General features: G+C 32.8%; 2 protein-coding genes and 1 long non-coding RNA gene across 6 annotated transcripts; all 3 read left to right on the top strand.

Moving 5' to 3' along the window:
• Positions 1–5,661: 5,661 nt before the first annotated feature.
• On the top strand, positions 5,662–12,050 carry LOC142532861 (uncharacterized). 4 transcript variants are annotated; one of them, XM_075639389.1, is made up of 6 exons: positions 5,662–5,857; positions 7,085–7,282; positions 7,431–7,492; positions 8,597–8,687; positions 9,251–9,335; positions 11,121–12,050. In XM_075639389.1, exons 2-6 carry the CDS (start codon positions 7,257–7,259, stop codon positions 11,805–11,807), a joined length of 951 nt encoding a protein of 316 aa, XP_075495504.1. In that variant the 5' UTR covers positions 5,662–5,857; positions 7,085–7,256; the 3' UTR covers positions 11,808–12,050. The 4 variants fall into 4 exon arrangements, with proteins under 4 accessions (XP_075495504.1, XP_075495502.1, XP_075495503.1 ...); XM_075639387.1 differs by lacking the exon at positions 7,085–7,282 and having other exon boundaries at positions 11,121–11,827; positions 11,877–12,046; XM_075639388.1 differs by lacking the exon at positions 7,085–7,282 and having other exon boundaries at positions 8,624–8,687; positions 11,121–12,048.
• LOC142532862 (uncharacterized) lies at positions 5,864–6,867 on the top strand. The gene is made up of 2 exons (XR_012816631.1): positions 5,864–6,235; positions 6,289–6,867. It is a non-coding gene; the product is annotated as an uncharacterized LOC142532862 (long non-coding RNA).
• A 1,018-nt stretch (positions 12,051–13,068) lies between the features above and the next one.
• LOC142533112 (AT-hook motif nuclear-localized protein 8-like) lies at positions 13,069–21,423 on the top strand. The gene is made up of 5 exons (XM_075639753.1): positions 13,069–13,694; positions 14,054–14,106; positions 17,951–18,082; positions 20,436–20,597; positions 20,923–21,423. The coding sequence occupies exons 1-5, from the start codon at positions 13,208–13,210 to the stop codon at positions 21,193–21,195; spliced, it is 1,107 nt and encodes a 368-aa protein (XP_075495868.1). The 5' UTR covers positions 13,069–13,207; the 3' UTR covers positions 21,196–21,423.
• The last annotated feature ends 554 nt before the right edge of the window (positions 21,424–21,977 follow it).

Below are 21,977 nucleotides of genomic sequence, written 5' to 3'. Positions count from 1 at the left end.
AAATTAGAAGACAACAAGCACTAATAAAAGAGCAAAACTATAGAAAAAAAAACAAAATTCATCATATTCCAAACGAGAAACCACACAAATTTAAGATAATGAAAAAATATGTTTAAAAAAAACGAAAGAAACTTAGACAAAACGGTGACGCAGAGATAGACTACCTAAACTGGTCTTCGATCTCAACAAAAAAATTACGAATACACGTGGCTAGCTTAGGCCTTAGCTGATTGACTTGAGCGGAGATAGATGCTCGCTTTATCCAATGGAACGAGATCGCGTGTCATTATACTGAAGTGCTGGGCCGCCCAATCCTCTAGTCCTCCACTGTCCACAAGTCAACCGACGCCACGCACTTTCGTTTTTGGTTCAATGCGATTATCAATAATGAGAGACAAAAACATTATTTATTGGGTAAAACAGTTGCTGGTTTATAAACTTTCCGTCACATTATTTTGAATTTTTTTCTGCATAGGATCCATTTCCCCCGTGGCTTTGTGGTATCAGAATTTCTGAAGGATCGAGTTCGAGACTCAATGATAACAAAATTTATCCTGCAATCGTTAAACATTATCATAATTGTAAGATTGCATCGTACGATTGAGAGTGTGCTAGGAGTTCTCGTTCATGTTTTATATATTTTTAAATCAATTTCAGATGGATTATTTTGTGTGTCTTCTGTTCGATTTGAAAACCAAATTCGATTTAATTTATCGGTGTTCAATATTTCAAAAATCGGTTATTGTAGCTCAATGTTTGTCCTCTACTGTTTCAATGTCTTATTCTATACAGAACTTTTCCAAATAGTCATATTTAGAGCATGTTTAAGCTTATTTTTATATATTCAGTGTTTTAAATTCATAATCATAAAACTATTTCATTGCATCTTTTAAGAATTTCATTTTGAGATATATTCTAGCACTTTATGCATAGTTGAGAATTTATAAGAACTTGCAATGATATTGGAAAAATAACATAACTCTTTACTCGATTATCCAAACGATGAACCGATATTTTCATGGCAAACTTTACTCGTAGAAGATCTCAATGTATTAAATTTATAGTATGGTCATATACGAGGAAAAGAAGTTTATTCATTGAAGACTGAATATGTGTGTTTTAGCAAAAATGAATGTTTTGGACAAAGTTGATATTTTTGTCAAAAACTCAATGATGGTGCACTCATAAAAAAAGACAATTATATTCAATTTTCAGTCACATGTCGTCTAGAAAACTCAGTACGCTCGATCTAAAACTTTTATATTTATTTATAAAAAGTACTTGAGTCTGGTCGATATGATATTTTACTTTGTATTATATATCATTGCTTTGTATGTCAGCATTCTTAACAATTCCCTTACAACTGAGATTCTGCTCAGTGACTAATAAGAGAACCTTCTTTGATGTTTAACAAATATTGTGTTGGCAAATATATCTTAGTTGGTCATTGCTTGAAATGATGATTTTAGTTTGTGTATTCTTGTTGAAACTTAATTATTTTTATGCAACCATATGTTGAATATCTTTTATAAATGTCATATATCTAGACTAAGTTAAAAAAAAATTAAATTTGTGTTATTATTGTGCATTATTTTGTTTATATCTACATTGTTATTAATTTCAGTCATTAAAACATATATGGGAGATTTCATTTTAATTTTAACGAGATTTAAAATATAAGGAGAGATAAAATTTATTCTTAAAGTTGTTATTTAATCTTTTTTACTCTCACAAAAGAGGGGAAAATATGTTGATAAAAATACGATTTGTAATGTCATGCATTACTTGAGTTTCAATATTAATATTTTTATCCAATTTTTGTGACCATAAAAAAGGAGAAGATTGTTTGGTTGCGAAAACGCTAACAATCTTGATTTTAATGATAATAAAACTTGTTATTGTATTCAGTGTGTAGTTGGTAAATCAGAAGTTGTGAGTTTTGAGAAACTGAAACTTAGAATCAGCACAACAAAATGAGCAAAGCGTATTCACATAGCAGATTCAGCAGACCTCATTTAGCATACCAAATCAGCACGAGTCAAAATCAATAAGGCTCGAGAAAAGTGGTCGGCAAGGCGACTGTACTGAACTTTTCCAAATAGTCATTGTTTCCAACATTAATATCATTCTCGGATGCCTTAAATACATTACTTTGAAGATCAAACAACAATTTTTTTTACGAAGATTCAAAACATGGGTAGCTTGATTGAAGAAAACTAGTTGATATGAGAGTAAGCCCCAAAGAGTAAGCCCCAATAAGATAATGCGATGAACAAAATGAGATATAAGCTTTCAAAGTTAAATCCTCACGCCGACAATCACTCACACATATAAATGAGAGTTGAGTTTCAAATAATAACCAAATGATAGTCTTTACACAAAACATTAGAAATTATATTTGTAATATTGGCATAAGAGACGTTAAATATTATGTTGATTGTAAAGTTGCGTCTTACAATCTTACAATCAAGATTATGCTAGGAGAAGTGCTCATCAGGATTGGGTTTGGAGCATTGTACTTGTTCAAAGTCAAATAGGTCACGACAACATATGGGCAGTAGTGAAACGTCTTACCAAATCATCTCACTTCACACATATTAGTAAAAAGTATGGAGTAGATAAACTAGGTTAGCTCTATGTATAAAAAAATCATCCGGATTCATGGAATTTCTACTACCATGACCTCATATTGAGATCTAAAGTGTACTTCCAGGCTATGAAAAAAATTAAAGAGCTTCGTAACAAAAAGATCCAGCAAGTGAAAATGTTATGGTGCAATTACCATTGAGGAAGCACTCGAGATAAAGAAGAAGAAATAAGACGGTTGCACCCTGAGCTATTCGAGTAAACGAATATGGGGACCATTTTCTTTAAAGAAGGAGATTGTAACACCTTACATCACGGGACACACGTGCTCGAATCATTAAAAAAATTTGTTCCAATATGTTTAAGTGTACAAAAAGTAACTTTTTAAAATATATATGAACACATCACATGTATTCAAAAAACTAAAACTAGTAAAGATTAATAATGATAATAATCATGATAATAATAAAAATAACAGTAATAATAAAATAACAATAGAAACAATAGCAATAAAAAGGAAGTGTTAAAGACACTTGTCACTAAGTGAAGACTCCAAAACATTTAAATATGCATATTTAAACATTCCAAATTGAAGGAAAATATAATTTTCATATTAAATTTATTTCTCAAAATATATTCTTCCAAATATTCCTTACACAAACCATAAGAAACAATCATAATTTCATGGATTCAGTACCTGAAAAGTAGGATTGTGGAATGACAATGAGTAAAATGAAGGGAGTTAGGGAAGAAAATCATTCAAATCCCCAAATTCTTATCTTAAAATTTTGAAAAAATACATATCACTACTTTCTTACCTAGAAGACCATCTGTACTGGAGGTGTAGCAAGATCATCCACAAAAATCAACAAAAATTTCGAAAACCAAGAAGGATTAGGAACACCACACCCAGGAAACTTCAATCTACAGGTTGATGTTCATGATTTTTTTTCGCCTTGCACACTATTTTTGATATTTTATATAGAATAAAAGTTGTTTATTACGTTATCAAGTTTATGTAAGTGTAAGATGATCACCCAAAATGTCATCGTCAGTAGTCATTTCCGGCAACTCAAAACCTTTGAAAACCAATTCGGAAAAATATAATATGGGCAAGATCAGCTGGAATTTTGGAAACACGTTCAACACAAAAGTTGTAGAACATGTCACGACTGTTCTATCCTAAAGATTCCGGCCGCATGTTGTGGACAGAAAGTAGCCACATACCGGCAAGGCAGCGTGTGTTCTCCACGCGCCACTTCGTTTTTTTTTTTAAATTTGGCTATGAACGAAGGTTTCTGTACTAATTTTAAGCTTCAAGTCCAAATTTAAAAAGTTTTTGATTAGTATACGATCTATTATGAAATTTTTTATATGAAAAACAAAATTCTATCATATAAGTCTTTGAATAGTTTAAGAGCTGATTTGATGCCTATTTTTCATGACTAGACACACTGTTTTTGGGCTCATGTATAAAAGAAGAGTTGTTCACCATGTTGTCCAAAAATGTTGCCGGACGTACCAATTTTCTTGTGTTCAAAACTTCATGATAATCATATCGAAAATTTGAAAACTGAGCAAAATCGGTTGAGAATTTCAAGAAATTTTTTATGCAAAAATTCTAGAACTCGACAAAATGCACCAAATATAAAACTTTTAGAATTTTCCGACTTGTTTTTGGATTATCATGATTTTTCTTGTAAATTCTCAATTGTGTTTAAACTCAATTTTAACAAAATTTGGAGCTTGATCAAAGTCAACTACCTATTAGCCTTATTAACACATAATTATCACAGAATTTATGATAATAGAAAATATTGAAATAATTGGAGTGATAAATCAAGTCATTAGGTAAGTTGAATATTCAAGTCATTACGTTCTTTTTGTATAGTATTTTGGCATTTGGTCTAGTATTAACGATCAATAAAATTTATATTTGTTTCGTCCATAAACACTGCATTGTGTTTAAATATCACCTTGTGTTGGTCATATTGTACTGCATGTTTGTTATTGCGAGAAGGTTAGTGATTTTGATTATTCTTAAACTGCCGTAAATGAATGATTGTTAATTGAAGCCTTGGACAACGTTCATCGTGCCGAAAATTGAGTCAACTGGACAACGTGTTTTTTGGCCTGAAAATATGAGTTCAATGTACAACAGGTTATCAACCCTGGTATATGGTTAATCTGAACATCGTGATTTTGGTCCGAATATGTGAGTTTATCTTGACTCGTAATCGATTGTACGAAATATTTTGTGAATACATAAGGAAATGTGTTATATCAAGTGTTGGTGGAAGACACCTCTTTAACCCACAATATTCACTTTAGAATCCAATACAATTATTGCATTCTTGTTGACTTCGATTTGAATTATACTATTTTACCGTTCTCCTCTCATGATACATCCATCATATTGAATCATAACATTGTTGTATTGTAATTCAACTAGTTATAATAAGTAAGCCGACATTTTGTCATTACAAATTTTTAAAAGATTTAACCTTTAGTATCTTTTCTATTATTGTAAATGCTGATATCGAAGTACTAAAGTTTGAACTAGAGTAATTAGAAAAATGAGATGCCTCTATTCTCCATGATATGCCTCTATTCAAGTTTTCCACAAGCAACCAATGTCGTCGCTCACTTAGTGGCGACTCACACGCTAGATGTTAGTTTTGGACATAATTTAGATTGGGATGACTCCTAATTATTAATTTTTAAGTTAATCATCAATATATTGTATTTTATTTAAAAAATTATAAATTATATTTCAGTTATTTAATTTATTAATGTGACTTAATAATATAATAGAAACAAGGTTAAAAAAAAATACGATATGCAACTCATTCGCAATATCATGACATTAGTAACATGCATTACGCACCTGGACAATCATTTATTTTTTTTAAAAATTCTCTTATTTTAATAACTTTGACATAATTAGTTTGATTATATTATGAAATAAAATTAATATTATAATTGTAAAATTTTATTTTGGTGAAATGTTTAATAGATTTTATTTGGTACTCTAATACTTTTTTATTATTGTGAATTCCATTTAATTGCTCAGAAAAGGTGTGAGGCTAGCCAATCCAACTGGATCTTTGAACGAAAACGTAATGATAATGGCGGCTTCATTCCCCGCCGAAAACGTCAGTGCCGACGTCGCCGTGGCCACGTTGACTCCTTTGAGCTCCAATTCTTCGAAAAATCTCCGCGGCCTCAACAAACCTAAGTGCATCAAGTGTGGCAACGTCGCTCGCTCCAGGTTTTTTTCCTGTTAATTTACTTTCATCTTGTTTTTTTCGTTTTTTGTCCAGGGGCACTAGTTTTATTCCGTTTGATTCGTTGTCTATTGTGGATAGTTGGTTAGCCGAGTTAATTTCCAAACCCGAACCCTAATTCCTATCGTACCCAGAATTTGTATACTTGTATCACCCAAACTGTAAGTGGCGAAGAATATCACTGCATTATTTTTTCATTTATAATTTGTTGGATTTTGACCATTGAAACGTTTAACATTTTAAAATAAAATTAAAATAGAGAGAAAAGGATTTAGGCGGGGGGAGAATGTTATATGCAGATAATTCAGTAAAATAAATTGTTTGGGTAAGTTGCTTTTCTAGACCGGTTCTGCATGAAAAACGTTGTTCTTGAAGATTCCCAACTTGCACTGAAACCCTATCCTGAAAAAGGCAGCCATGTGCTGATTAACTGGATTTCCTGAATTTCAATCTTCGTGGGTTGGCGAAAACTTTTTCCAGCTGGCAGTGGTATATTTGAAAGCCAATAAAGCATGAATCTCCACTCAAGGCCCTGTGAGGCTTCATCCATCGCGCCTTGACACAGGCCAAGGCACTTTCCCACCCTTTGGTGAAGTGCGCATGTTAATCACAAAGCCCTATTTTCGTGCACTTTTCATGCCCAAGACATGTCTTAAGCTCGACTTAAATGTTAAGAATAGTTAATAGAAAATGAAATGCAAGACGGTAGTGCTTCAACTTTAATAAAGCACACTCCTTTTCTCGTGCCTCACGCTTCTAGCAGCCATGATATAAATTACTGATTGTTGCTCATATAGCTGAAGTGCTTGACTGAACATTGCTCAGTTTGAGGGGCGAGATGCGGGGATGACCTCAGTTTGTTGAATTGGAAGTAGTGTCTTGAAATTCTAATGTCGCTCATAAAAAAACACAATTTTCTGATCTAGGCTTGGAGTTTGCTTTGAATTTAGTGCATATATTGATAAGTCCAGCTGATCGGTTTTAAAGATTATTTTTTCAAAATTCTCTTTTTTCAGAGGGCACATGCTCTGAAATTCCATGAAATGCTGGGTTCAATTATCTTCCATTTTTTTAATTGCGTCAAATGATATTTTTTTCTTTCTAACTGTGCTATAATCAACCGCAACTAACCTAATTTTCATCTCTCTGGACAAGTTGTCAATGCACAACTCTGAAATTAAACAGTAAAGTTTGTATTTTTGTTGAAACAGATGCTACGGTGTGGAGTCCAAGGGCTTAACTATAGACTCAATTTTGTTTGTACTCAACTTTTGAAAGTCAAGGGAGTCACTTCACATGTGTTTCATGGAATTGTTTGGATTTTTTTCCCTAGTTGGAAATCGGAAGTTCTTCAATTAAACGAAAGTTGTTTAAAACATCCTAATGTGCTTTTTATTGGTGCTAGTAGTGTGAGTCAGCATTTCCTCTCGTTATTCTTGTTGATTTCATCTATTAATTGTACTTGTTTATATGTCCACTTTAACATTCTTGGTGTGCTTGACATACTTGAATTTAGCGCATGAATGTCATTTATGATGAGTTCAATTAATTATTCAGGTGTCCATACCAGTCATGCAAAAGCTGCTGTGCAAAAGCTCAAAATCCCTGTCACATACACGGTGTGGTTACTGAGTTACTCTAGTTTCTGTGGCTGTGTGGCGTTTATCATATAATATTCCCTCAAATATTTTAAGATAAAAAGTAAATTAAAACATTGCACTCTGACTGTTCTGATGTCATTACTTTATACTTGTGATCACTATTATTGGATTTAAGATATGAAAGTGGAGTTCCCAATTTCTGTTCTTTGTTGGTCGTGGATATATGTTTTTCATGACCTTCAGCATTGATGCAATCTGAATTCTCAAGCCTGAATTGTCCTCTGTTTTCTACAATGTGCTATGCTCCATTTTGGGGAAAATATATATGATTGTGAGTGTTGATTCCATGATAAGGGCAACCGGATTTCTATATGAGATGGAAGTTTTTGTGGCATGTTCACGCATGCGGTGACAGAAATTTGACCTATTCCAGTGACATGTAAAATGTGGGAAGTTTAAAATTTTAGATGATGCTCTTGAACAAAGAATAGATATCTGTAACTGAAGTAAGGAAGTCATGGAACAATTTTTTTCCATCCACAATAGAACTATTTGCCACATGATATAATAGGTATTTTTTCTCGGACTTCTAGATTAGAAGCCTTTTGGTCTTCATTTATTGATACATCACAGAAAGAGGATTTGGGATGATTTATAGAATTTCAGTTGCTCAGAATCCATCCTAATTTTGATGGATTGGTGTATTAATCAGAAGGTCTCATAGCAATCGAGTTTTCAACTTATAGCGGTGGTTTAGAAAATGGTCTTCATTTGTACGAAAAATGCACAATATGTTGTGCTTGTGACTGAAGAAAATAAATGCAGGTTAGATGCTGTATTATGCTTTAAGGCTCATGCAAGTAAATCTGCCTTAAAGAAGTCACCATGTTGACTTCTGAAACTTCATAAGGTGGCAAAGCAGGTGTGAGAGAGGTTCGCTAGGGCAGAATGGTTGAGATCACTCTTTGATTGTGGCCCATGTATAAAACCACTTATATACAGCTGCATTCTCTTCCAATTTTTTTTTCTTACTTTGCATGTAAAATCACTTGTGGATGACAAGCTTACGTTCTGTTGATCATTTCTTGCTCAAAATTACACATGCAATTGTGGTTGGTGCAGTTTTAAAAGGTAATTCATCATTCCCAGATAAGGTACCTTCTTCCAGCTCTCCCCTGTTAAACCAGCAATCAACTGAAGTATCTCATTCAGGGTAAGCTTTTGGTACTTTCTGCACTTAATGAACTTGGTAGGCTTCTGTTATTGTTTTCCCTTGTAGGTTCCAAATCTGTTATTATAAGAAATGCTTCAACTTGGAATAAAGTTCTTTGTCTTCATTTAACTTGATGATTAAACAGAAACAGAATCTGACCTCCTGCAGGAGTTTACTCGCTGGATGATGTTTTGATCATTGCACCGATTATTTGAAGAGTTAGTTGTAAAATAATGAATCTCAACACTACATAGTTTGATATGAAGATGATTCAATTTTTGACGCACAAAAAGATAGATTATTTATTTCCCCCCAGTTAATTCATAATCTTCCCCCCCAGTTAATTCCTCATCTCATATCAAATTTTATGCCCTATTCGAGCAAATTTTTAGCTGCTGGCATCTCTTTAGTCTTGGTAGTCGTACTTTCTCATATATCCTTCCATGGATTGATTTGATGAGCTTGGCTTTCATTTCTATTTACTGCATTGACATTTTAGGAACGCCATTGCAAAGATCTTCAATGTCAGGGACACTTTCTGATATCTGCAATTTATTATGCAGGAGACTTCGCCAACTCTCTAGCAATTTTGTGCAGTTCAGTAATTTAAACGCCCCATTTCGATCTAGGAAGCCATTGACTCGAAAGGTGGAGATGATCCTAACCCTGTGTTCCATCTGTTTTTTTTACATTAAATTAGTATTTCACACAGATGTACAAAATGTTAATTTATTTAATTAATGATTAAAATTAATAAATATTAGTTTTTGAATAACTATTTAAAATTATTGATATAAAATAATGAATATATTTATATTTAAAACTTAAATATTATTATAAAAAATTATTATATAAAAAATGTTTATGTCATTTGAGATAACATTGAAACGAAGATACAATCTTTTGTCAAATCGACTTCTTTATCTTGGCAAATTACAACTGTTACTAATAAAAAAATGGAAAAAATATTTTAAAAATTTTATATTATTTTTTTTATTAAAATTTTTTTTTAAAAAATAACTGTTTTTAATAAATTCACAACTTTTGTAATTTATGAGATGAATAAATTTTTATTAAAAATTTATATAATAATTTAGGACATGTTAAAGAAATTATATTAAAGTTTTAATTAAGATATATAATAATAATAATAACAATTTACGGAAAATTAATATATAAAAAGTTCACGACCCTCTTTTAAAATATTGGAAAACCTAATATTATATAAAAATTTATTTTATTTAATATGACAAAGAGAGTATTGTTAAATATATTAAAGTATCACAAAAATCATATTCGAAATTAAATGATATAATTACTTTAGACACTTAAATGTAGTTTAAGATTATATTTTCAGGAGACTTTAAACTCAAATTTGAATTTTAGAAAAAGAAATTGAAAAGACTTAACATTTATATATTTATTTCTTATTTGTTTTCAAATATATATTATCACAGGAGATGACATTTTGTACTGATAAATATTTTTTTTTATAAAATATTATTATTTATAGAAACTTTCCGAATACGACAAAAACTTCAGATGATATCCTGAGCGAGAACTGAAAACCAATGTTGGTTTCTTGGCATGGACAGATCTATAATCACTAAAATAGCCCTGTAAATAGTAAAAATTATCATTTGTTTCTTTGAAAATAACAGTTATAGAATTTCCATCAAAGTGTCTTCTGACCGACTTTACTCTTTAATATTGCATGGTTGTGTTGTATTCTGTCTGCATATTCATTTTGTTCTCCCCACAGATATAGTTCAGTTAGTTTACTCATCTTTCAAACAATAATTTATACCGAAATAAATATTTTTACACTAGCACCTAGGTTTAGGGATGTAAACGAACCAAACCGTTAGTGAGCTATTCGAAGCTCGATTCGATAAAAGCTCGTTTGAACTCGTTTAATGAGGCTCGTTAAGATAAACAAACCAAACTCAAGCTTTACAGTATTCGGCTCGTTAGCTCGTGAACATGTTCGTTGGTAAGTTCATGAGTAATCTTTTATGAAAAAATAATAGTTTTGATATTTGATTTATTGATTTTGCATATTATTTATGAAATATATAGAAAAATCTATTAAATTTATTTATTATAATAAATTTACAAATTTTAATAAAAATAATATATATTTTTTAATATATAATTTACTTTTTAATTAATTTAATGAAAATTTAAATGTATAATTCATATTTATTAAGCTTGTTTAGGCTCGATAAGTGCTTGAATAAGCTCGTGAGCCATGCATATATTCGTTAAATAAAGCTCGATCTCGGCTCTATTATAAACAAACCAAGCCCAAACATACAAGAGTTCGGCTCGGCTCGACTCGACTCGATTACATTCGTACCTATGTTGTACATGTGCAATTAGTGTGCAACTTATATGGCTGGAAAATAATTTGCTAACGATAAAATTTGTCAGGATGCACAAGTCATAAATGAATGGAGGTTCTTAAAGTTGAAAGAATACAAAGACCGAGGTATCGAGACAGAAAATGAGGCTTTTGACCGCTACACGCAAAACGCGTGTCTGTTAGTAGAGGTTTTCTCAGTCAATTCTGAGTATGATGACAAGTTTCAGGAAGAGCATCGATATGAAGTAAGCTCAAGTTCTGAAGAAAATATTGGGAGGACAGTGAACGGTTTGAAGTCGAAGCTCAGATCAAATCCAATGAGAACTGACAACTTCAGAAAGAAGATTCATTACATCGTGGATCAAGGTTTGAATAAACTTGGAAAGCCTGAGTTAAATGACGAAAGTGGTGACCGTGACCTTGAGATTTCTAAAGACATCGACTCTTGTGAAGTTGATCATTTACCTGCTTCGAGTGATCTTATTGAGAAAATGAATCAAGTCCGAAATGAAGAAGATCTGAAAGCATGTTGGGAGACTGCATCTCAGATGTTCAGATGGAGTAATAAGACTGGCCTGATAGAATATGGTGATTTTCCCATTCTTGTGGAACAGGATGAGAAATATGATTCGTCTCAAGACCAGCATCCTCTCTATTATCTGCCAAAGTGGGTAAATCCTGTTAATGTGGATCAAGAATCTCTTAGCCAGATCGATGCACAATTTTCTGCTCTTGAAAATATTGAAAATTTATAGGTTTAAGTAATTTTCATGGCGTTAAGTTTTGTTTTAGTCAATGGACTCAGATTACAGATATGTGAGGAGTATTCTAAACTTGAGCAAGAAATGAAAAGCGAAATATGAACCGTAGTCATGATTTTGAACTCAGTAATTGTAGCCTTCTGCTGTTTTGTTACAGTAGATAGCAGAGATGAGTGCAAAAGCCTCGGAGAAACTAATTTTGATGTATTTAGAAATTTTTTTTTTTCGTTTCTCTTTAAATAATTTGTAAACTTTCACTCCTTAAAATCCATAATTTATAATTTTATTTTGTTTCTAATATATATGTTTTTTAGTAGTAATTTACACAATTTATTTTATATTTTAAAAAATAAAAAATATACATTAGTCTAAAAGATATTACTGAAATATATTGATATTTATTAAACAGTAAGTACCAGATTAACTATTTTAAACTTAAAAATGATAGGTTAAATTATTTATGCATAGGAATTTAAGTTATTATCTATATTTATTATGTTATCTTTACTATTACTACTATTTAATAAGGCATAAACCTCGAGAAAAACTACTTTAATTTATCAATTTAAATACCCTCAAATTTATTTATAGACAAAATCTAGAGAAGAACATTATTGCAGCATTGACAATCTATTTTAGTCTTAACTTTCATAACAATATTCACTTTCTCTTCTACATTATCCCATATTTTTCCTCCTCCAACTATCTCCATATATTCTACGTAATTTTTCATTTTTCTAATTATAGTTTTATTTCAATTTGAACTTAAATATTAAAATTTTAAAAGTATATTTTTTAGATTGTCATTATATTTACATGATATCTATGTGTTATATTATACACATGCAACAAATGTGCAGCTAGTAAATATAAATAATAAGAGTTTTATATGAAATGATTTCACGTGTCTATATTCGTTGAGTCGAGTCGATTCGGTCAATACTTACATTGAAAAATAATAATTTCAACATAAAAATTTAATGTTTTTTCATGTGTTAAGTTGAAAGTTTGTCTCACAAATTGATTCGTCAGACGATCTATTAAAAATTTATGTGAAAAATAAAACACAAAATATATTAATAAGTATATATATGGTACAGATAATTGGATTTAATAAAATTAAATAATTAATATAATATTATTTTTTTAAATAAAAAATTATCATGTATATGCATGTTTTGAGCTTTATTGGTCGATAAACAAAAAAACAAAACAAATCGCATCTTAAAAGAGATGATTAAATTAATTTCATAAAACCCTAATTCTTAACCCCCTCATTACACTTCCGTACATTCTCGCAAAAATTAGATTCCAAACAAATCAACCCCTGATTTTCAATTTGAAATCTGTAATTGATTCGATTGTCCAGTTCACACCTGAGTGTTCGATTCCGAATGGATTCACAAGATTCTTCCGCACCGCCGCCTCACCACCTCCACCACCATCCGCAACCACCACCACCACCTGCCGTTTTCTTGGGCCAACACCCGCCCAACAACTCGTACCCACTTCACAATACCAACAGTTCTGCTGCCGTGAGCCACCAACAGCAAAACCCTCGATTTCCCTTCAATTCTATGGCTGCTGCGCCCGCTCCGAAGCCACTTGATCACAATTACTCTGACGGGTCTCCTTCTGCTGGAGGTGGCAGCGGCGGGTTCAGCATTGAGCCAGCTAAAAAGAAAAGGGGACGGCCTAGGAAGTATTCACCTGATAACAGCATTGGATTGGGTCTGTCCCCGGCACCTGCTAACCAAATTTCCTCAACCGTGGGCCACGTGGATTCTAGCGGTGGCGGGGGGAATCAGTCCTCGGAGACAGCAGCCAAGCGAAACCGCGGACGGCCTCCGGGTTCGGTGAAAAAACAATTGGATGCTCTAGGTACTACCTCACCCGCTCTTTTGACACGTTTATTTATATATAGTGTAATTCTGTGATTATTTTTAGGGCGAAAGATACAGCTTTAGGATTAAAAAAAGTATACATCTTTAGGATTGCAACTCGCCCATCTAGTTGCGAGAGAGATGACCGGCAGATTTATCTCAAAAATTTTTTTTATGTTTATTATGTTATCTAGAAATGTGTTACATTCAAATACTTTTAGCATTTTAGTTTTGCCTGTAAACCACCTCCCGGGATCCTTTACTATACTGTTGCATGTATTTGCGTCTAGTTTTGCTGTCAAGGGTGATTGAAATTAATGTCGAGGGCTATTCTAATTTTTAACTTTTGATGGGCAGGATCACCTGGAGTTGGTTTTACGCCTCATGTGATTATGGTAGCAGTGGGCGAGGTAAATTATTCGGGCTTTCATTATTGTTGTTGTAGAAAAAAGAAAACTAAAATTCTCGTCAAGTGTCATGTTAAGTGCTTTTAATTCTTGTCCCATTCTCGGGCAATTACCATTCAGAAGTTGATGGGATTACTTTTAATAACGGAAGCTTCTGGAAGTTGCCTAAATCTTAGTAAGGTGTAGGTTAAAAACAATGTTATTATTCTTATTTTTTTTTCTACGAAACAATGTTACATGTGGAGGATAGGGTATTCTCCGAATTCGAACTGTAAATGCTACTTCGAAACAACCTCTTACCAATTTAATGATGACACATGCGAATATAAAACTTTTTATTTGAGCTAAAGGAAATTTCCCTGCAACCAACAACGATCTAAAAGGGATTTCTTTGAAGTCCTTATCTAGCTTTGCCAATGACTAAAAAAGCAATATGATTTTGCAATTAATGAGGCCTCCACCACACTGAAAGAAGAAGATGCAAATTTCTCGTACACGTGGAAATCGTGTTTGATGTGGTTTGCATATTTTGACTAGAAATGATTGTCAATGAAAAATCATAATTGTTAAGAACTTTAGGCAATGTTTACTTTGAGAGATAAGAGAAGGATTAGACTATTAACCAAAGCCATCACCTGTTTGGTTTAAAAATACTCAACCCATTTAATCCCTTGGGCCCTGCTTTATGTACTTTTTTCTTTGATTTTTTTTCTCTTTCTACATGTGTGATAATTAATCTCAATTGTCAAAATCCAACTTTACCCCTCAAAAGAACTTTCCTCCCCTCCTCGATTTACATCAATTGAATATGGTTCACATTGTTATATTCAAAATCAAACATTTCCTAATATTTATATTTTCCGACTTAACAATCAAATATTTAACGATAGCAATATTTATTGTTCGATTTTATTTCCTCAAATTTGGGAAATGAAGTGTTACAAAATTGAGGAAAAATATATCTAACAAATATACTCTTCTAATCATAATTTCAACTACTATATAAACAAGTTAAACAGAAAATAGTTGAAGTCATTATGGGCAAACTATAAAAAAGGTTTAATTTCAATCATAATCACATGATTCACGTCTCAGTCTTACGTTACGAAACTAACATGATATCATTCATAATGTTCAAACGGCCAGATTTTCATAATTTCTTAATCATAATCTCACTCTCAATTTCATCAATCAAATCAAGCATATTATTATTTGTCTGTCACTATTACTCATCCTATTCAATCACTACAATAATCATATTACAAATTTTCTGTACACAATCTGATCCTCAAATTAAAAGCAACCTTAGGAGATTTGAAATCTTATGGTTATTACTGCATGTATTAAACTGTTGTGCTACCTGGGTACAAGCAACAAAGGTTAAATCTATTGTTTTCTATTTGATGTTTTCGCCTACTTGTTTGCTGCAAATTTCCTTGGATGGCATAATTGCATAATTTCTCTTATTTTACATATTTAGAGACGGCTATATGTTTCTTAGATTTCTATTTAGGGCTATGAATATTTCTTACGCATTGTACTTTGTCTATGATAAGAAAATCAAGCAATTGATGACAAACTCATAGTAATTAAAGCGCAACACACATTAAAGTGCTCAAGGGTCCCAGAGCTTTAAGCAAAGGAAAGTGCAAGCTTTACGGATATAAATCACTACAAAAAATTAAAATAAAATAAAAAATCTCTTCAAATGTGATACATGGGATATCAAATATTGAAACTATCGACATGCTTTTCTTCCAAATCTACATCACCGTTTTCATCATGCCAGGGCAGAGGCGACACGAGGGTAGAGGGAAGGGAAGAGGAGATTTTGTTAGGGGTTTACCATTTTATTTAGTGAACAGAGGAGAAAAGGGCGATTTCTCCTCTTACAAAACATGGAAGCATTTGAAAAAAAGTATGGCTGATTATGGAATTTATATGTTCAGAATAAGTATTAAAGAAAACTTTAAATCATATTGATCAAAATATCGAATCAATAATGTATCTTGCAGAAAGTCATTGAACTGGTTAAAATATATTAAGGGTTTTTACTTATATCGTCAAAGAAATTTGCTTCACCTAAAATTATATTGTCGTAAAGAAACCTTTCTTGGTGCAATCAGTCACTATTTCGATAAGTAACATTCCTAGCCTTATTGTATTTGTTGTGGTGAGTGCATTAGATTTCCTTGCACTCATTGCAGTGCCAGCATTCATAAAATTAAAAGACTTGCTATATGATAAGTCATCTTAAAATGATTAATTTTGTAAAAAGGGCCTACTGTGTGACTTATAGTGATACGTTTTAGTCAAGGCGGTCATGCAGTTATGATTTTGACCTACGTGGTACAATGTGTTTCTTTTTTCCTTCGTAATATTATGGGCCATCTTGAAAATCTATAGCTGCTCAAGCCCCTTGTTCAAATACAGAATCTGAATATCTAGTCCACAAAAAAGTAACTTATGTGTAAGGTACAGATTTTGGAACTTGAAGCTTCTGAAAAGTCATATAGAGATTTCATATGTTCCCTATGGGAAACAAATTATCTCTTGAGATGTTATTGAATATCTATAATTGGATACTTCCAACCAAATCAAGACATCGTCAATCAATAGGATGAATAAAAAGAAGATCATACAGCAGTCAATATCCATGCTTTAGTGTGTTTGTTTAGTTAGAGCAAGCATTACATCATTGTGTTAAAACACCAGCAGAATGTGCAAATCACTCATCCTGACACATTGAAAGAATTATAAGAAAATTATGAAAGAAGGAATAACCTTTTTAGGGTTGACGTGCAATATCTCTTTATTTTTTTTAATTCAACTATTGTTCTCCAAAATTTAATATTTGTCTATATATTGATGATATTATCATTGAATAATGAGCCAATTGTGCAAGCTTGCCCTTACTTTTATCTTGAATTTCATTTAGAGTAAAAATGTTTGCTCAAAGTTGATTTGGTTTAAAATTATCATCTTCTGGTAAGTAATGACATTGACAATACCAGTTTCTAGTTCAGCTGATCTCATAAATGGACCCGAATATGTTTGCGGTTTGGGGATATGCTACCTTTAACATGTGCCAACAGCCTCTATTATGAAGAATTTATTGTACTTTTTCATTAGCTTATGTTAAATCATTGTTCAGTGGGAAGTGAATTCACCTTAATTGACTCATGGTTTATTTGTAATATAGATTGGGAAAAACGTGGGCTTGAAATTTGGTGTCTTGGAAGTAGAATTAGAAGAGTTGATATTCCTAACATAATTACTACACAATTTTATGGATTAAGATATTGATTTGAACAAAATTTTATATGATGTAAGAGTTGTAGTTTTAATTATCTTGATGGCCCCAATCTCCATTTTGTGTTTCCCCACACGCCGAGATTAGCTACTGCAACATCACTGTAATTCATCCATCTAGTTTTTTAGTTTACCCTTTTTGGTATTGGTTTATGAAGTTCAAATTAACATTTGGAACAAACTTTAAAGGTTTTTTGTACTTCACAATGGAGGAGATTGCGTTTGCCTGCTGATTAATGCCTTCTTATTTTTATGTCTAGCCACGAGTCTCTTGATATAACCTTGAACATATCTGAGAAGATTTTGCTTTCAATCATTGTTCCCTTTTTATATCGTAGTGTATAAATAGCAATTATAGTTCATTATACGTGAGTGAATAAATGATTATTTTTTAATTTGTAAAGAAATAGAGTTTTCCAGCCATTTTATGAGACGATTTATCACTGATTTAATTATTGAAGTTTGTTATTATGGTTGCCAAATGACCAATGTGTTTGAGGAAGAAATTATAATTTCCCTTTTTTTGTGTTCTCAGGATATAGCTTCAAAAATCATGGCATTCTCTCAGCAGGGACCACGTACAGTTTGCATTCTATCTGCTAATGGCTCCATCAGCAATGTGACGCTTCGCCAACCAGCAATGTCTGGCGGCACTGTAACATATGAGGTGTTAATTTCTTCTTGGTGTGACATATAATTGTGTACCAAAAATATTGTGGTGTTAGATCTATGCATTGTATTTTGGGGAAAAAATAATATTTGAACAAATTTGGGTATTTTGGTATGAAAAATAGAAGATTGGATTTTAATGATAGGTTTGTTGGATATGAAATTTTTTCGAATGGTTGTTTTGGTAATTTTCCCAAAAACTTATTCTTCACCATTTTTTTTTCGAATGGTTGTTTTGGTAATTTTCCCAAAAACTTATTCTTCACCATTCAAAGGTCATGTGATGAGCCTCAATGAATTGTGATCTCTCACCACCACCTATCATTTTCTCTGTTAGTGACCATTGCCCATTGGTTGAATAAATTGAGAGGAATAAAGCAATCACCAAGTCTTGTCTTGGTCAAAAACTGTTTTATTAATTTTGTGAATGCCTTGAGATGAAATTTGTACCAGACTTTATTTCTCGTAATCCCAAAAATTGAATCGTAATGAATTACTCTTGTTCTTTACTATGATCAATTGTTGTCTCAGTCTAAGAGATTATGAATTTATTGTTTAAATGCAAATTTGTTAACACAAACCATTTTAGGACAAACATCTTGTGATGTGTTAGCACTTGGGGAGTATACTCCTATTTCATTATCTTTGTGGATGACTACTAGAGGTTTGGGTATGTGTGTTTGGTGAACTACAAATTTGAGTCCTTTGAAACTCAAAGGGGATAATTAGTGGGAAGAAGTATTATATCATTTACACCTAATAGATTAAGTGTGGAAACACTAAAACGTACTTCATATGAGAATGCTTTGGGAAGCTATCCACTTACGGATATTTTAGAGTTTGGGGTAGTGTTACCTACGTGAAGTGGATATTGGCAGAGACAAATAGGTATTTGTGCATTTGGAGTCTATTGGCTGTTACTTCCCTCATCATTTGGAGCTAAAGGTGCTTGGTTCGTGGAATGCCACATTATTTAGAAATATTTTTTATTTTATAGTGTTGGTGGTGCAATGGATCATCAAGAGGTTCAAGTCACAAACCACAACCACTATGATAGTTCCTGCTAGCCAATTGGGCACTTGGTCCCAAGGAGATACAAAATGGTTTTGAGACTGCGGGAACCAGGATGAACTCGACCATATATTTGATCCTAAGACTTTCATGGAAGCGTTATGGCTCAATATCATGGATACGAAATGGAAATTCATATACTCTAATAAACTGGACTTGGGTAGATCCAAATCGGGAAATTGTTCAAATTGGATGCAAGTGGATCTATTAACGAAATCTTGTAGCGGATGTAAGGGTGCTGCTAGATAAAGATAGATTGGTGGCAGGTGGTTATTTTAAAGGTAAGGTGTTGACTATAGTAATTTATGCTAGTTATGATGCTAGAGTCTTTAAAAGATTTTGCCAGTTATATAGGCATACTATGACTATGATAAATGACAAATGGATGTGAAGAACTTTTCCTTAACAATGATATAGATTGAGACGTGTACATGGAAGGTACTTCTTAGGTTTTTATATCCACAATAGATGAACAAGATAAACATAAAATTTTTCGTACCCACAAATAATCAACAACAATAGGTCTTTATCTCACTAAGTGGGGTCGACTATGTGGATCCTCCTACCCCTTATGTTCCATCTAATCTTTTTATTAATAGGTTTTGATGATTTTTGACTCATTTTTTATGCACACTCTCCCTGGTGGAAACCTCTTCAGCTTTGTAGGGGTTTGTTATGCATAAAACAACAGTAGTTCTGGATGTAGCTGCCGAAATGCATTTTTAGCTTCCACTTTCCAATCTTCAGTCAAGAGAATCCTTCAAACAGACTTGAGATGTGTACTGAACTGTGGAAGCGGTTGCTTGCTTGTCACCGAGAACATCCACGGGAAGCCTTTTCTGTTACTGGCCTTTCTAGGCCTATCCATTTGACTAATTAAGTGTTTTCCACTTGTACGGAGGTTACCTCAACTATCACTTGCAATAAAATCTCGAAAGACCATTTCAAGAAGAGATGGAGGGGTTTGTAATCTTCAACAACATATAACATTCGTAATCTTCGATCGTTGGTGTACTGTATGAAGCTCTCAACCGATTTGTTATACTTTCTTTGGTCCCTGATCCCTGATAACTTCTCAAATCTGGATACTGAAGTTTTTCGATGCCAAACATATTTCGTTTGTCCTTTTTATTTGTAGTGGTGAAGTTCGTTTCTTCTAAAAATACAAAAGTGAGAGTACGATGAAGGGCTCAATGTAAAGATGGATGCTGTCGTTTCTTTTCAGTTCATCTTGAGAATGGTACTTGACTGTACATAATGGTACCTTCATCTGTTTGCAGGGTCGATTTGAGATCATATCGTTGTCTGGTTCTTTCCTGCTGTCAGATACTTCTGGTAATCGCAATCGAACTGGTGGTCTGAGTGTGTCACTGGCTGGTTCAGATGGCAGGGTATTGGGTGGTGGAGTAGCGGGAATGCTCAAAGCTGCCTCATCAGTTCAGGTAATGTTTAGCCAGGTCTTTCACCTCACCCCCCCTCCCCCCACCCTACCCAAGGGTGTGAGAGGCAGAGTCATTTGGGTCAGCCATTGGTGTCAGACATTGAAATTCCAGACAGTTTATTTCAGTCCATAGTTTTATATGTTTAATCTGGACCCAACTAGCTTTGTTCTAAGACATGCAACGATAATGATATTGCCGATATATTTATGCACCTGTGTTCTTCTCCATCAAGTACATTTAGCCCTTATTTTACCAGAATAGTAACAAATATTCTTAGTTACTCGTACGCATCATCTCTTGATTATTAAGCTATTTTCTTTACCAGGTTGTGGTAGGCAGTTTCATTGCAGATGGAAAGAAATCCAAATCTCCATTGTCTTCTCCACCACAAGCACATATGCTAAATTTTGGCACGCCAGCAGCAGGGGTCAGCCCTGCTTCCCCTGGTGCTTCAAGTGAGTCTGCTGAAGAAAATGATGACAGTCCTCTAAATCGTGGCTCAGGACCTTACGGCACTACTGGTCAACAACCAATGCAGAACGTGTCGATGTATTCTTCAATGGGTTGGCCAAACTCCATCAAAATGCACCCTAATTAACCTCACTCACATATTCTGCAGCATGCGTACGTGTGGATTTCTAGATTACATTTAGAGGTTGGTTGTAATCGCTAACAGAGTATAGGACGGATGCTTTCCTATCCTAGATTGGATTTTCTTTAGATGCTTATTTATTTTTCTTTAGCTTAGCCTTTGGTAGATCCGCTTGTTATCTGACGGATTCAGACATGCTAATCTATTCTATGCTGTGGCATGGCCTATCTCAAACTTCTGTGTCCGTGTTTAAATTTTTTTATTATTAGTAATTATAAAATTAAAATAAAGTGAAAGAATTAGGAAATATCCATTACTTTAATCACAAGATGGCGTATTAATTAAAAAAACGTATGGATAAAATATTAAGAAATACAGAATATATAGTTATTTATTAAAAAAATATTAAGAAACTAGAGAATATATAGTTACTATTTAAAAAATCAATTAATGACTTTTTACAGACAAATCAATTAACGAGAAACAGAAACAAACCAACCAATAGTTATTTATTTAAAAAATATATCAAGAATATATGTGTGTATATATATACACACACACGTACACCCCTTTCCTTTTACCAGCTAAACGTACAATGTTTATATCGTGACTCAAAATTTCAGGGCAAGCCGTCAACTGGACATGAAATTGTACTTCATCTTTTACTGTTAATATAGTTATATATCTCTTATTACTAGTGTAGCTAGCTTGCATGAAATCTAAAATCTGAAAATATAACGATAATATATCTTCTCATGTGAGTATACATGACCAAATAGAAACGTCGA

The sequence above is a fragment of the Primulina tabacum genome, chromosome 18 (assembly GCF_025594145.1).
Source record: "Primulina tabacum isolate GXHZ01 chromosome 18, ASM2559414v2, whole genome shotgun sequence".
In the NCBI taxonomy this organism is placed as follows: domain Eukaryota; kingdom Viridiplantae; phylum Streptophyta; class Magnoliopsida; order Lamiales; family Gesneriaceae; genus Primulina; species Primulina tabacum.
Note: the sequence above shows the minus strand (reverse complement) of the source record. Positions and strands in the feature narration are given on the sequence as shown.

What these genes read in the sequence shown, in the direction of transcription:
- LOC142532861 (XM_075639387.1), top strand. Translation starts at nt 5,709, where the DNA reads ATGATAATGGCGGCTTCATTCCCCGCCGAAAACGTCAGTGCCGACGTC. An exon ending in GGCAACGTCGCTCGCTCCAG is followed by an intron (nt 5,858 to 7,430) that starts GTTTTTTTCCTG and finishes TTAATTATTCAG; the next exon opens with GTGTCCATACCAGTCATGCA. An exon ending in AAATCCCTGTCACATACACG is followed by an intron (nt 7,493 to 8,596) that starts GTGTGGTTACTG and finishes TGGTTGGTGCAG; the next exon opens with TTTTAAAAGGTAATTCATCA.
- LOC142533112 (XM_075639753.1), top strand. Translation starts at nt 13,208, where the DNA reads ATGGATTCACAAGATTCTTCCGCACCGCCGCCTCACCACCTCCACCAC. An exon ending in AAAACAATTGGATGCTCTAG is followed by an intron (nt 13,695 to 14,053) that starts GTACTACCTCAC and finishes TTTGATGGGCAG; the next exon opens with GATCACCTGGAGTTGGTTTT. An exon ending in TTATGGTAGCAGTGGGCGAG is followed by an intron (nt 14,107 to 17,950) that starts GTAAATTATTCG and finishes TTGTGTTCTCAG; the next exon opens with GATATAGCTTCAAAAATCAT.